Source organism: Manis pentadactyla, chromosome 9 (genome assembly GCF_030020395.1).
Source record: "Manis pentadactyla isolate mManPen7 chromosome 9, mManPen7.hap1, whole genome shotgun sequence".
Lineage (NCBI taxonomy): Eukaryota > Metazoa > Chordata > Mammalia > Pholidota > Manidae > Manis > Manis pentadactyla.
The window spans coordinates 96,843,820-96,858,793 of NC_080027.1; the positions used below are offsets into that span (position 1 = coordinate 96,843,820).

The following is a 14,974-nucleotide window of genomic DNA, read 5'->3' on the forward strand; positions in this document are numbered from 1 at the left end:
GCAGAGATGCCATTGCACCTCACGTGATCCCTGCGCTGGGCTGGTCCTTCAAGAGGCGTCTCGCGGGGTGTTAATTAAAGGTCACAACAAAACAGACCTGCCTGCTCACCAGAAGAAATGTCCTCCCGGGAAATGAAAAATGACACCCCGGAGCAGCCACGTGTGGAGCCCGGCAGATGCCCGCTTCCCGCGCTCCCAGGCGCTGCACCCGGGCGGGGGTGGGGGTGGATCGGAGAGGGGGCGAGCCCTGGGTGTTCCGGGATCCCTCTGGCCCCAGGCGCAAGAAAGAAAGGAGGCAGGAGTGTCTAAGGCGACCGACCCAGCCCCGCGTGGCCGAGGTCGGTCCGCACACGCCCCCTTCTCAGGCCCGCGCGTGCTGTGCGTCGCAGCTCTCAGTTTCCCCTGCCCGGTGGCAGTCGTCTGGCTTCCGGGCTCACCTGTCCCGCCCTACCCTGCTGGGTACCTGGCAGAGTGGGGCGCGGGCGGCCGGGGGCGAAAGCCCCTGCACTCCGGCGGTGGTTGGGAGGGCGGCCCCCTGGCCAGGCAGGGGTTGGTAGGGCAATTCCAGAGAGGTTTGCCGGGCAGGTCTAGGAGAACAAAGGGCGGGGGGAGGACCCGGCATGTTTGTGGACCTGTTTGTGACTCAATCCCGGTTACACGGCGTTTCAAAGGCAGAACTGCAAGCGTGGCCAGGAAGAGAAAGCACTTGGGGGCGGGGAGGCCCGCGTGTTTCTGTCCAGCCCCCCGCTCGGCGTTGCCCTGCAGCTGCGGCTGGCGCCGCGGTGCTTCATTAGAGCCCGGGACACGGGCCCCTCACATAACTTCCCCGCCCGGAGCGCGCTCGCCTGCCCCCGCCCCCGGCCCTCTCCGCGCGGTGTCGGACAGGAGCGCGCTGCAGAAAATGGATCCCGGCCGGCGCGGCGGCGGCAGCCAGGCGACGGGCTCCCGGGCGGCTGGGCGGCCGCTCCCGAGGATCCGCGCTGCGCCCGGGCGCACACGCGCGCGCTGACCGCGCCCGGCCCCGGGCCCAGCGGCCGCCCCTCTGCCCTCGCGCAGCTGTCAGGCACCGCGGGCCGGCGGATATTGGCTCCGCGACACGCTGAGGCTCCTCCCCGAGTCTGGATCTTTATATTTTTTGGGAGAATTTCTTTGAAGTCAGTTTCCAAGCTCCGCGAAGGAGACCGGTTCCCACCGCCGGTTCCCAGGCTGGGCGAGGCGAGGCGAGGGCTCGCCCACCGTCCCCGCGACTGCCGTGTGCCGGACTGTTTGCCTCTGGTCCCTCGTGGAGGAAAACGACTTACTGGGTTGAGGAAAATGCCAATTGTCTGGATGTGCCCGTGAAAAGAGAACGTGTGACCGGAGGAGGCAGAAGACGATGAGGAAAAGCAGTATCTGAACAGAAGAAAAACCAACCCTTTGTAAATTAGTGGTACGTCTGGGATCCATTTGCTTTTATCCCCACTCGACCCAAATTAAGAAACCTTGACTGGGTAGCTAAGAGGCAGGTCCCTACGACTGGGGGCCGTTCTAGGTTGGAAGACCTTTTGGATGGAGCCTTGGTGGAACATCTAGACACTCTCCTCTGGAAAAGCCACCATGAATTCGGTAGCTGGGAATAAAGAGAGGCTTGCGGTCTCCACCAGGGGCAAGAAATACGGGGTAAGTTGTGTCGGGTATGCGGAGACGCGTCGCCAGACCGTCCCTGCCGGGTCCCCTCCCCGGGTAGCCAGCGGCCGGCGGGGCGGCTTCTCTGTCCGCCAGATGCAGGGTCGCCTCCGCTGCTCGCGGGTGTGCATGCGCCCAGGCGGGTCGGCCCCGGGGACGCCCGCGCGCCCGCCTGGCCTCGAAATTTTTCCAGTCCTCTCGTTTCTTCCCTTCCTTCCCCGCACCCCTAACTTTTGCAACATCCGTACACTTCTAGGCTGAGTTAAGCCTAATGGGACAGTTTTCCATGAATTCTCTGGCGTCTCCCGGGGTCATTTCCCTGGAGCCGGGAGAGCCTTTCATTTACCTTTAGGATTCCGAGGGTTGTACCCGGAATGGATGAAGATCTAGAAGTCTGCCCCTCCATCCCCCGCCAGTAGCGTCTTCCAAGATCTTGAACCTGGGCGCTGAATCTAGGGGATCCCCCTGCAGAAACCATTTAAAACCCCGAAGAGAGCCCTCTTCTCCAGAGAGGAGTCCGCCGGCTCCCGGTACCGGCGCAGGGGCACCGGACCGCCGGGACTCACTTAAGGACAATTAGTGGGACGTGTGGAGGCCGATTTGGTCGCAGGGCTCGGAGCCGCTCCGAATGCGCGCGGGTGGGCGCTCGGCCGGGCCCTCGGGAGCGTGATTCCCGGGCAGGCGGGAGGGCCCCCCAGCCGAGCCCGGCTCCAGGAGCTCCTGACACCCGCGTGTCGCCCCCCACAGGTGAATGATGTCTGCTCGCCCACCAAGCCCGCGGCGCCCTTCTCCCCAGAGAGCTGGTACCGGAAGGCGTACGAGGAGTCGCGCACCGGGAGCCGGCCCACCCCCGAGGGCGCAGGCTCGGCGCTCGGCTCGTCCGGGACCCCGTCCCCCGGCTCAGGAACCTCGTCCCCGAGCTCCTTCACGGGCTCCCCAGGCCCCGCCTCCCCGGGCATCGGCACCAGCTCGCCCGGCTCCCTGGGCGGCTCGCCGGGCTTCGGCACGGGCTCCCCGGGCTCGGGCAGTGGCGGCGGCTCCTCCCCCGGCTCGGACCGCGGCGTCTGGTGCGAGAACTGCAACGCCCGCCTGGGGGAGCTGAAGAGGCAGGCTCTGAAGCTGCTCCTTCCCGGGCCCTTCCCGGGCAAGGTGAGCGCCGCGCGGGCAGGCCGGGCGGGCGGCGCAACTGCAGGCGGGGCCGGGGCAGCTCCGCAGGGCGCGGCCCAGGGGTCCCGCGGCGCTGGAGCTGCTCCACAGGCCCTGGGCGCCGAACCGGGACGTGCGCCCGCAGCCTCAGGCCTCGGCCCGCTAGGGGTGCCCCAGGCCAAGTGCCTGCTGCCCTCCACTCCTCGGTTTCCTCTCCCTGCTCCCCGCGCCCGCCGGGACCCGCCGTTGTACTTGCGAGTTGCCGCCCCCAACCCCCTCTCGAGGACCCTCTTCCCTCGCGTCCTCTGCGGTGTGGCAGGCGGGGGTCACGCCTACCCAACTTCTAAGATGTTTTTCTTTCTTCCCTGCGTGGGGACTGCTGGTACCCCCCCTTGGGTTTTTCTCCCCACCCGCGATCCTTAAAGAACGTGTTGGTGGGGGCAGTAAAAGCAAGCTGACATTTGGGAGCTGGCGTTTCCCATGATCTGTGTGGGGTCCTTCCTTCCCAGGATGACAAAACAGGAACACGTATTCGAACATCAGCATTCCCCGTGATGTTCTGTGCGTCTCTGAAATGAAGGGTAGAAGGCTCCTGGAGCTGGCTGCCTCCTGGCCGCCGCAGCCGCGAGCACACCGGGTCCTCCATGGCAACCCCGTGCGCGCGCCGGGCGCCCCCAGAGCAGAGCACAATGCAATCGCCTTTGCGCGGTTGGGCTCAAGTACTATCAAACCATAATATTTACTCTTCCACTTCAAAGAGCTTTTATCAGTGGTTAGAGAGAAATATCAAGGACACAGAGTGAACTCCTGCGGAGATTTCTGACACTGTCCAATGGCATTTTCTGATTTATATTTATATGACTTTTGAAATACTGTGATTTTGGGGAGTGGAGTTTAGGAAAACTGCATCTGTTTATCTGAATACATGCCCATTCATATTTTCAGATGCTAAGGTTAAATAAAATACCCACAGAAGATGTAAAATTTTAAATGTGGAAAATTGCTACCAAGGGAATTGGTTTTATGAATCCTGAATTTATCTTAAGAATAATGAACTTGGGGATTGTTGTCAGTATGCCATTTGTGTAGTTTGATTATAAATCTGTCAAGATGCCCCAAGAATAGATCTCAGGGAATTTAAGAGCTCATTTCACTCTTGGAAGCTGTATCCTCCGATTGAACATGATTTTGTTCACTCACAATTATTTGCTCTTTTGATCATTATCAGTATTCTTTGATTTCCAACTGTATTCCAGGCACTTTATTAGGCACAACAATGAAATAACAGGTACATGCAGTGTTTGTCCATGTGCAGCTTGTATTCTAATGGAGGATACATGCGGGAACCACAAAACATACAATTAGAATGGATTCCACCAGTAGTGACTGCTGCAAAGGAGTGTGACTCTGAGATTGTGAAACTAGATTAGACCATCTGATACGTTTTGGAGAACCTTAGTTCTTACAGATAACATCTGCTATTTGGCAATCTTAATAAGTTGCAGCCTACCAAATTATTCTAGAACGTTCTTTAGTTGTTGAGTGCTCCTTGTGTGCAAAGGTAAATCAAAATATACTCTTTTCATAAAAATGGAGGATGGGGAGGAAATCCGTGGGAAGAAAAAAAAAGTAATGTTGAAACTTAAATGTATCCATCTTGTTTGGTGGTAGTGAGGTGACAAAGTAGAATTTTAGTTGAAGCAGCCTGGAAAATTCATTTGTAATGCCATGGGAGGCAGCTCACTATATTTGCCAGTTTTATTTATGTGATGAGATAAAAGTGATTCTGGGAAGCTCATCATATTGTCAGAGTGATGGCTGCAGAAGCATCTTGGGTCTGCTGATCCTCAGTGCTCCCCACTGACTTTCAGTGACCCAGACATGTCTAGGGAAGAGCAGCCAGCTGCACAGGATCACTTTAATGTACACATGCTGTTGCACAGTGCCACAGTTGTCTGGAGTTTTATATGTAGTATAGCACAGTGAAACACCACATTTGGTACAGGGTTTTGCACAGGACTTAGCCAGAAACTGGGGTGATTTGGATGACCTCATTGTTCGTAAGAGATATGGGGGCCTCAATTTTAACTACAGATCTGCATGTCTCTGGGAATCATAATTTTTTTTTTTTAATTTTTTAAGCACTGGTACCCTTAGGTTAGGTACATTTCCTTGTACCTCTAAACTAAACAAATGCTGTGTCCTCCTGAGTACCACAGATGGAGGTCTGTATAACCCTGAGACAAGGCCTTTCTCTTTCCCAGGGCCAGATTTATGAGCAAACTATAGACCTATGTAGCCCTCAGGCACAGAAGGAGTTTAGTTTCCTTGAACAAGAGATGTCATTGTGACTCCCAACATGTAGTATGCCCTGGAGAGTAAGTGGCTGGAAGATAAAGACATGTTTTTAAGGGGTAATTAGCAAAAAACATCTTTGTAATTCACTTAAGGTTCTTAACTGTATTTGGGGAATATTTTCTTAAATACCAGAGTATTAAATTATACTAGGTCGTATTGAAAGTCTCCTAAGTAGGCGTTTAAAAGTCAAAGGCAGAATGGCCCATCCAGGAATTTTACAATTTTAGGATGGATTTGTTTTGTTCTTTCTCTACCATTGATTTATTTTGTAACATTGAGTAAATGAGTTTTCATACATATTTTTAACTTTCCATTAATATATTAAGAAAAAAAACGATTCAAACTGTGAGAAGTCATGAAAATTGTTTTAGATAATGTTTGAAAGTGCTTCTATTCTTTAAAGAAGGATGTGAGGGTTGACTATTAATTAAACAAGATTCTGTTAGATTTGTATTTTACAGAATTTAGGATTTTTCTTATAAAGCATTATCCACTTTCAATACATTTCCCAAATCTCATACTGCCATATGTGTTCACACACTGTGTTCACTTGGTAGGTAGCAAGCACTATTGAATCTCCCCCCCAGTCTTGTCTCTGGGACAGTTGGTTAAGGAGGGGAGATGGTTCTTGTGAGCCCATGCAGGGGTATCTGCTGGTCCCTGGAGGCAGAGAGTGGCCCTGGTGGCCTGAGGACTGACTGCCCTGTTCTGGCCACATGTTCAGTAGTCATGTGGCTGCTGAAGAAGGAGGCTTCATGTCAGAAGGCGACATGACTTGGAGGTTTCTAGCTTAGGTAACTGGGTTGGTGGGAACAGTGTTACCTGAGACAGGAAACAGGAGGGGGTACATATTTGGGTGGAGCTCAGAGGGTAGGCTGATAATGGTTTGGTTATCCATGCATTGAGTTTGAGGTTTCTGGAAAGAGATAGAGAGTCGAGGTCAATTTAGGAATAAAAGAGACTCTTGAATGTAGAAGTGACACCTGTGAGCTCACATAACTCTTGATACTCTGGATTCGTCCTTTCAAATAGCAACTTACCTGGGCGAGTAAAGATCTGTGCCTGGTGGTAGATTGTAAAACATTCGTGTAGACTTTGATTACCTCAGTCAGTAAAAAAGCAGTTACTGGGTTTATATCATTTCTTTTCTAGGGTTGGTAAGTGGAAATGGTCAGATAAAAAAAAAGAATGGGGATTCGTAAAGTGCTGGAATTTTAAGTTTTTAACTTTTACCAGTTGTAGTTAAAATGTATAAATATAAAACTATTTCGTATCACTGGCAAGAGCATCTTTCCTGTTTTACACACAGTCGAGGAGCCAAGCCAGGAACAGGGGCCAAGGAATGAATCTCCCATTTTTGGGCTATCCTACGTCACTCTGGTGTCTGTGACAGAACTTTGAATTGACAGTATCAGCCCTATGAAACCTCAGCCCAAAGGAATTCCCTGGAGTAAGCAGAAATGGTCGAGGTTGGCAAAAGGTTATCAGACATCTGTTCATTTCCATATCAATAAAAGGAAATCTTCTTTTATGTAAAAAAAGGTCCAGAACTACATTCCTATCTGATTTTTCTCTCAGTCACATACTCTGGGTCTAGTGCCCCAGAAATATCAGGGAGATTAACCAGACATACTGAGAAGGGTGGCCAGGAATCACAGAGATGAAAGAAAGGAATGTGTCATAGGGGTTTAAAAACACCAAAAGTAGACTCTAAATAGCCAGAGCCCAAGTAAGTCTAGACTTGGGGATATATATATGGATATAGATATATGTATACACACACACACACACACACACACACACATATACATGTTTTTCCGTATTTTCACAGCTCCAAAATAACTCTATTTAAAAGGTCCCTTGGAAGCCATTGTAAAATACTTTATAAACATTGTAAAATAGATACTGCATTTTAAATACTTATTACTTATGAGAAAATTCTATCTGAAATCTTCTAAGAACACATGTTTTCAGAAAGCTTCATTTGAATCTTTTCCATTTCAGACAGATTTTAGATAAAGGATCAGTTAATAGATAATATCAGTAATGAAAATGTCCTGCAGCATTTATCATTTAAAAATTTTGGAAGCACTTTAGGGATTATAAAATCATTCCCAGTAAAGACATGTGAATAGTAATCTCTTTAAAGCTTAGCAAGCTATGGAATAATGGCATTTCATTCTACCAGACTTTTAATTGTGAACCAACATGGTCCATTTATATAGTGACTTAATTCACTTTGTAAAAATCTCTGGCCTGTAGTAAGTTTTTCCACATTTATTGCAGATAGGATTATTGCATTAGAAATGTGATTTTTAAATGGCTGAGGCTAGTAATTTGTCAGCATTTGGAAGGATTAAGTCAATAAAATTTAGGCAATATCAGTTGCTCTTTGGTGTTACATCACAGTTGTACCATTCATAACAGTAATGGCATTGCTAATAATGATGATTGTACATGGAAAACAGTTACCATCCTTAGTATGTGCCAGGCACTGTACTAAGATACACACACATACATATGCACATACATACATGCCTACAGTCTCATACAGCAAAATGAAGACAAATCTGATTTCTGTTCTTTACCCTGGAATTCCAGGTGATATGGTTCAGGTCACAAAAGGAAACATAAGTAAAAGATGCCAAGACCGGAGAAATCTAAGGGTACTCTTCCCTCAAAAGCCAGTGAGGATCACTGTTAGTATCATTGGCTGAGTGGGGGACCCCTGCTCTGGAGAGAATGCTGTGATTATTTTTCCTGGACCCACAGATGGTAACTGCGCTTTCAGGATGGGGTGGGAGGTGGGGCAGGAAAAATACGTGTGGTTGTCAAGATTCTGAGCTGAGGAATTTTCTTGGCTGGAATGTAATGGAGGGGAAAAAGGAACTTCCTCGAATTTATGGTCACTCAGTTGAGACTGTGTTGTCAGCCTTTTCTGAAAAACCCTGCTGGAAGGGCTTGTGTGACCTTCTGGGAGGGAGTTCTTCAGCAGGACGCTTCAGCGCGTGTCTGCCGGGCGGCCAGATCGCGACTCAGTTCCTTCTTGGCAAGGATTGCAAATTGGCTGGTGTCTGTGACGGTCATAGTCTCTTTTCAGGAATAAAACATTGATCTTCTTTTTACCACTATCTTGACTCACAGGCTGATCACAGCATCTTTGCTCTACATTTTTTTTTTGAAACTTCCTATAAGGTCTTACTGTGCCAAAGAAACACTGTTTAGAATGGGCTCCCGTTGATCTTTCATACTTACATGAGCCAATCAGAAATATCTTAAAGTACATTCACATAGGTGCAAAAGGACTGGGAATACACCTGTATTTCTAGACTACTTTTGAAATATTTGTCAAAATAGTAAATCAGTTTGTATCCATTATCTTGCTTGCCATTCATTGCCTTTCGGATGATCCAGAACCCACCTAAGAAAACTAGATTTTGACTCATTTGTTAAAAAGGCATCCATCCACCCCTTCAGGGTTTTAAAGGAATTCACTTATGTCTTCTTTGAGTATCTATCTATCTATATAAATATAGATGTGTTTCAATAATTAAAATAAATATAGATAGTTTCCCTTTTAATATTTAGATCTCTAATCTATTGGGAGATTATTTTGGTGTATAATGAAGATCAATTGTATCTTTTCTTCTAAATGTCCATCCAGTTGCACCCAAACCCTTTATTAGAGAAAGAACAAAAAAATCCATCTTTCCCCCACTGATTTGCGATGCCATCATTACCAATAATCCCATATTCAGTTGTATGGGGTCTGTTTCTGGGCCTTCTGTTATCTTCTATTTATTTCTATCTTCATGTACCAGTTCCACACTATTTTAGTTATAGAATCTTGGTAGCATGTTGCACTGTGTGGTAGGGCTAGCCCTCTCTCTCCCAAACATTTCCCAAAGGAAATGCCTTTCCTTTCTAGAAGTTTTCCTGGTTTTTCTTCCTCTTTTCCCATATGAACTTTAGAATCAACTTGCCTAACTCCAGAAAAAAAGTTTTTAATTGGGACCATGCTAAATTCATATGTTAACTGGGGGGATATTTGGTGTCTTTGTGATGTTGAGCCTTCCCCAAGAACACGGGAAGTCTTTTCCTTTGAACAAATGTAATTTTCAGCAATTTTAAAGGATTTTCTCATATGACTTCACACATGTTTAGTGAAATTTACTCCTAGGTATTATAGCTTTTGTTGTTATTGTAAATGAGCTCTTCAATTCCATTTTCTCTTCTAATTGGTAATTGTTTGTATATAAGAAGGATATTGGTTTATATATTAATTTTGTATCCCATTACCTTATTAAACTCTATTAATGTATTGATTAGTTTTTAAAATTGGTTCTCTTGCATTTTCAAAATAATTTATCATCTTCAATAGAGATATCATTGCTCTTTTCTTTCGGTATTTTTATTCATGTAATGGTTTTCTCTTTTTTGTTACATTAATTAAGGCTTCCAATACAGTGTAAGTTGTGGTGATAAAGTGGGCATGTGTATAGTAGGGGTATACAAATCCCATTAAGTAGGATTTGGCTTTTGGACTGAAGTCTATATATCTTTTTAAAAGTTAAGGAAGTTTTTTATTTAGGGTTTTTAATCAAGAATGGGTGTTGTATTTTGCCAAATGTCTTTTCAGTACTTAGGGAGATGGTCATATGATTTTTCTCCTTAGGTCTATTAGTGTTGTAAGTTGTTATCTTTCCTAATAGTGCACCATCTTTCCCTTCCCAAAATAACCCCACTTGATCACAGTGTTTTTTTAAATGTGTTGCTGGGTTTAGCTTGCTGTTATTTTATTAATTGTTTTTGCCTTCACAGTCATATGCCAATAAAGCATTTTTGATTCCTGCTCATGTTCCAGCTACAGTATGAGGCCAAGTCCATTATAACCAAGGTAGGAAACACTGAAAGTCCTGCCCTGGAGTAACTCCTAGTCTATTTAGTATCAGAGGGACAGGGAAGTGAAGAGTTGGAGGGCAGTGTGTTAAGTGCTGGGCCATGGGCTGTGCAGGCTGCCAGGGGGCAGAGGGGTGAGGTTCTGGAAGGTGGGCTGGAGGTCAGCACATAAACACGAGGACCATGGATAGTCCAGGTAGTGGGCATGGTGGGCAGAAGGCACAGAGAGGCTGTGCACGCTCAGTGCACTTTGGGGAACTGCAGTGGTTTGTGGTGACCATGACAGTGCATGTGCCTGACGGAGTGACAGGCTGGGAAGGTGGCAGGGACAGGAGGAAGGGCCTTACAGGCTAGAGTCTGAATATTATCCTGTGGGCTATGAACAGCTACAGAAGGGCTTTCTGAAGGGAATGAAGTGACCAGGTGTTCATTTAAGGAAGATTGCTGTTCTGGTGAGAGAGAAGGTGTACAGGAAGTGTGATGCCTTGGGGTCCAGGTAGAGGCATGCGCAGTGGCTTGAGTGACAGCTGATGCACACCTGGACTCAGGTGTGGTGGTGTGCAGTGAGAGGAGGCTTGGACCTGACAGATCTTGTGCATAGACCACCCCTGCTGGGGCAACTGAGGCTTGGGGCAGGAGGGCAGGAGAAGAGGGGGCCTTCTCCCAGATTTATGGCTGGGGTAAGTGTGTGTACTGCTGCCGCTTACATCACGAACACAGACATCACAGACCAAGGCAGGTTTTGGATCTTGTGGTCTGGTTTTCCAGGATGGTTGTGGATAATGCCGTGGGATTGGGTCTGCAGAACTTGAGGCAGGATGTTTGCCCCAGAATCCAGCTGGGTCTCTGGAGTGGATTCTGAGCTGGAGACGTGGCTCTAGCAGACATCAGCCCAAAGAAGGAGGTGGAATCAGGGCAGGGTGAGCCCCCATGGAGAATGTTGGGAGACTATGCCGTGGGGCCACTACTCCGAGGGGTAGGGAGCCTCAGGGGCTGGCAAGTAAATCAAGATGAGGTCAGGAAAGGGGGAGGAAGACTGGAGAAAACCATGGGATCTGAGGAGCAGCAAGCCTCAGAGGGAGGGTGTTACAAGGTCAGGTGCCTGCAAGAACGTGAGGACAGAGTTTCCATGCTCAGGGGGGCTGCTGGGGCTGTTGTTAGGAGGGTTTCTGGTGTCCTGAGGGGCAGGGCAGAGGTGAGGCGGCTGAGGTAGTTTTGATTTGTTGTGCTGAAAGGTATGAGAGGTTCTTGTGACCTTAAAAATGAAGATGTGGATCCACAAATTGAGAGCAAAACCAGGCTACACCACTACATAGTTACTTAGCCTTTCTGAACTTGGATATTCTTATCTACATAATGGGGCCATGATGGGATCCTGTCTTGCCTGAGGGTTTCAGCCCCAGACAAGTTCACTGTGGATTTAGTGAGACCGAATAATGATGACAATGCCGTGTTGTGGGTTAAAAGGGGCCCATTCTAAGCTTTATTCTCATGGCGGTAGATGGAACGCTAGAATCCCGTCTGCCTCCGTCTCTGCCCCCGGCTCAGCCTCTGTGTCAGGCTCTGCTCTCCTCTCTCCTGCTCTCTTCTCTAGCATCTGCTCTCCTGCTTCCCTCTGCCCTTAGCACAGGGCAGAACTCATCTTATAGCAATACCGGCAGTAATGGCTTATTGCCAACGGGTAGACAAGCATGCACTTGCACGGTGGGCTAAGTTTTACCTCCTCGGACATGTAACTGGGTATCAGGTGAGGATCCTGGCCATGGAACTTCCATTTTCCCTACAGGCTTCCACCGGGGTTGTGGGGTTCCCATAAATTTGGGCGATGATTGTCAACCACTACTGTCTGGTTTTATTCCAGTGACTTTCCACAGGAAGTTGAGTTTTGTGAAAGACCCCTCTCCTCTCTCCCTCTATCTCTCTTTCCTTTTGCCAGTAGTCTGACACCAAAATGGAAAAGCAGCTGTGGGAGAAAATGGATCTGTTCAGCTCATCTTCGGTCCCATTTCTCTACCTCCAAGAGAATGAAGCACTCCTTTATTCATTTGTAGGCTCCACAGAAAATGTAGGAGGGCTCAGTTGATGAAAATAGTTACCCTTTTAGTTGTGGTACATGAATCTGGATTGAGATTTTTTGTCATTAAGCCTGCCCCTGTCAGAGGCCCTCCAGGGACTGCACACCTGACTTGGCACTGCGGCTCTGCTGGGCAGGGAGGGCAGCCCCCCATCGTGACTGCATGCCATGTACAGATCCAAGCAGCACCAGCAGCTGGGCTTGCCTGTCTTCCAATGCAGTTTCGTTTGCAGTTACACTGTGCTGATCCTACTGTGAGTGATGTCTGACATTTGTCATTGCTAATTCAGGATATCTTCTAAGATAACATAGGAATTTACAGAGCTTGAGATTTTTCCATGGGGTAATTCCACCTTTTCACTAGCAGTTATGAGCAGCTTTGCTTCCCCGTAAAACACTATTGTTGTATTTATAGTGGCTACTTTCTTTAGCATTGTAACCACCATGTCCCACTCCCTGCTCCATCTACCTGGTGGCTTCATGCAGCAACTCGCTTACTGACCAATTAGAAGCCAACAGCAATTGGAAGTTGTTGGGCTCCCTAACCAAATGGTTATACTGAAAATCAGCAGTTGAATTCAGGCAAACAGTTGGCATCCTCCATTGTTGAAGAAAATTAACCAGCTGCCTGGTTCCATTGTGTGTCTTTCTGTAGAGGGACAGCTTGGTCCTGAGCATGGCAGCTTGTGCATCTTCCCTGAGGTCCTGCAGCCATGCATCAGCCCCTCACTGACTCTCTGCCACACCAAGCAGTGTGGTACAGAGGCTGAGGGATGGATGGGAGGACAGAAAGATGAGAAACAGCTAGAGGGGGAGAAGGAGGAAGAACTAGAGGAGGTGAAAGAGACATTAAGTGAAGGGTGGGTGGTCGTCAGGCCTTGGAGGTTGTCTACAGCCCCAGATATTCAGGTGAAGAGGGACCATTCTGAGATGAGGAGTCACAGGTGCGGCCATGCCTCCTGCACCAGTTGGCACTGGGGTCTCGGCAAATTGCCCAGCCAGCTTGTGCATTCTTCCTCTTTTGTAAACCAAGAGGGTGGGAGTCAATGGTCTCCAAACTCCTCCCAAGCCTGCAAGTCTCTGTGATGCTGGAGAGAAGCCCCAAGACTTTCTGGAACCCTGTCCTTGCTCCAAAGCTCCAGAGGATATGCTTGACAAAGTCCTAGCTGGATTTCCGACCGAACCCAGAGCCTGAAGTCATTCCATGGGTTGCCACATTTGTGAGAATCCCATCCTCAGCCAGCCACTGTGTGTGTCTCCCTTATTTGCCCATTCAAACAGATGTCCTTTGAGTACAGTCATCACTGTTTCTGCCTTTGGAATTTGGATCATAAATTGACTGACAAGATTCTTCCTGTTTCTTAATAAAGCTGTTTATATTACTGTCTTCTGTGTTTGTCAGCAGAAATAAACTTGGACAAACAAAAGGACAGTTGATTTTTTAAGAACAATTTGGTAAGGAATACTTGAGAAAAAGAATTGCCTTGGATATAAAGGCTGTTTATAGTTGGTTTTACATTTTAAGAAATCTGCAATACTGATGAGGATTTAGAAATCATTTGTGGGGAGTTCAACCTGGGTAAAAATATAGGGAACACCAGGACTCCAAACATTTTATTCTTCATTCTTAAAAATAAAGTCTATGTATAAATTTTTCCCAAAGTCTTTTTTGCCCCCTTTAATTTCTCTTTCTGCTCCTTCAAATATCTAGACAGGGCCTTAATTGTTTAGACCAGTATTTACACAACCCTGCCCATGACTTGGGTGTAATAAGCCTAAAGTTTGACTCTGTTGTCCACATAGGAGACAGCAGGTAGCTGACTCCTGCCTGAGTCAGTGAGGTCCGTTCACTGTTACAGACTTTATTCTCTCTCTCTAACACTATCCCAGGTTGCCTGCTTAAACTACCTACTTCCTGTGAAATGTTTCCCTAACTCTTGCTTCAATGACAGTAATTTATGTTTGTACTTTAGTTGAAACTCAACTCGGGGAGCACAGATATTAAAAACAACTTCATTTGTCCTTCACCAGCCCAAAGCACTTTATGACTTGGGAACAAATTCAATTGAGAACAGGCACAGAACAGTGGGGGAAACAGGAAGGCCACATCTTAGTCCTCGTTCCTGCCCTCAGTTTTCTGCACTTAACTTTAAGGAGCATTAACGGAGCAGAACTTTCTGCAGCGCAACTCAGCGTTTTGCCAAAGGTAGGAAAACCGTCCATCTGTTTGCTGATGATGTTCTCAGATATTTTATCCTTTATTTCTCTTGTTGTTCTTTTCCCTAAATTTGCTCATGTAATTATTTGTGGCATCTCTAAGGAGAAGCTTTCTAATGGGCCCTGAGTGTGTATGAGCGTGTGTGAACTTTGCAGGAGCCTTGGAGGAAGCATACAAGTTAGTAACATGGTAGATACCCCGTCTCAGGTTTCAGACATTGTTAGGCCGGAGCTTTTATTGGAGGTCAAGGCAGCTAATAAAGCGGGATGTGCCATTAAAAGGGTACTCAGCAGAGAGGGATGGCTAGCTGTCTCGGCAGGCTGAGAGTGGAGGAAGGGCTGACAGCTTCAAGTTACGAGCCGGGGTGGTAAATGTAATACAAAGGCTGGGTTTCAGTACGTCCCATCAGGCTCTCTGCTTCCTGTGTGAGGCATCCACTTGGGGAAGGAAGTTGCTGGTTGTGGGCTTTTGTGTGGTGGTACTTTATGCTAACTGATTTTTTTATGGAGTACTTGTCGTTATTGGTGATTCTCTCTAATGCCCCTTTATGGTAGTCAGGAAGGAGATGAGGGAATGATGGAGAGGCTTGCCCAGGGCACCCCAGGAAACCTTTA

The 14,974-nt window shown here is 47.7% G+C and overlaps 1 protein-coding gene across 2 annotated transcripts in view; it reads left to right on the top strand.

Moving 5' to 3' along the window:
* Window positions 1–758: 758 nt before the first annotated feature.
* KIF26B (kinesin family member 26B) overlaps window positions 759–14,974 on the top strand; it is a 453,264-nt gene continuing 439,048 nt past the window's right edge. The window contains exons 1-2 of one of the 2 annotated variants that reach the window (XM_057507852.1): window positions 759–1,659; window positions 2,413–2,814. In XM_057507852.1, coding sequence (XP_057363835.1) covers window positions 1,597–1,659; window positions 2,413–2,814 — 465 coding nt within the window. In that variant the 5' untranslated portion in view covers window positions 759–1,596. The remainder of the gene's footprint in view (window positions 1,660–2,412; window positions 2,815–14,974) is intronic. The other variant, XM_057507851.1, reaches the window with a different exon arrangement.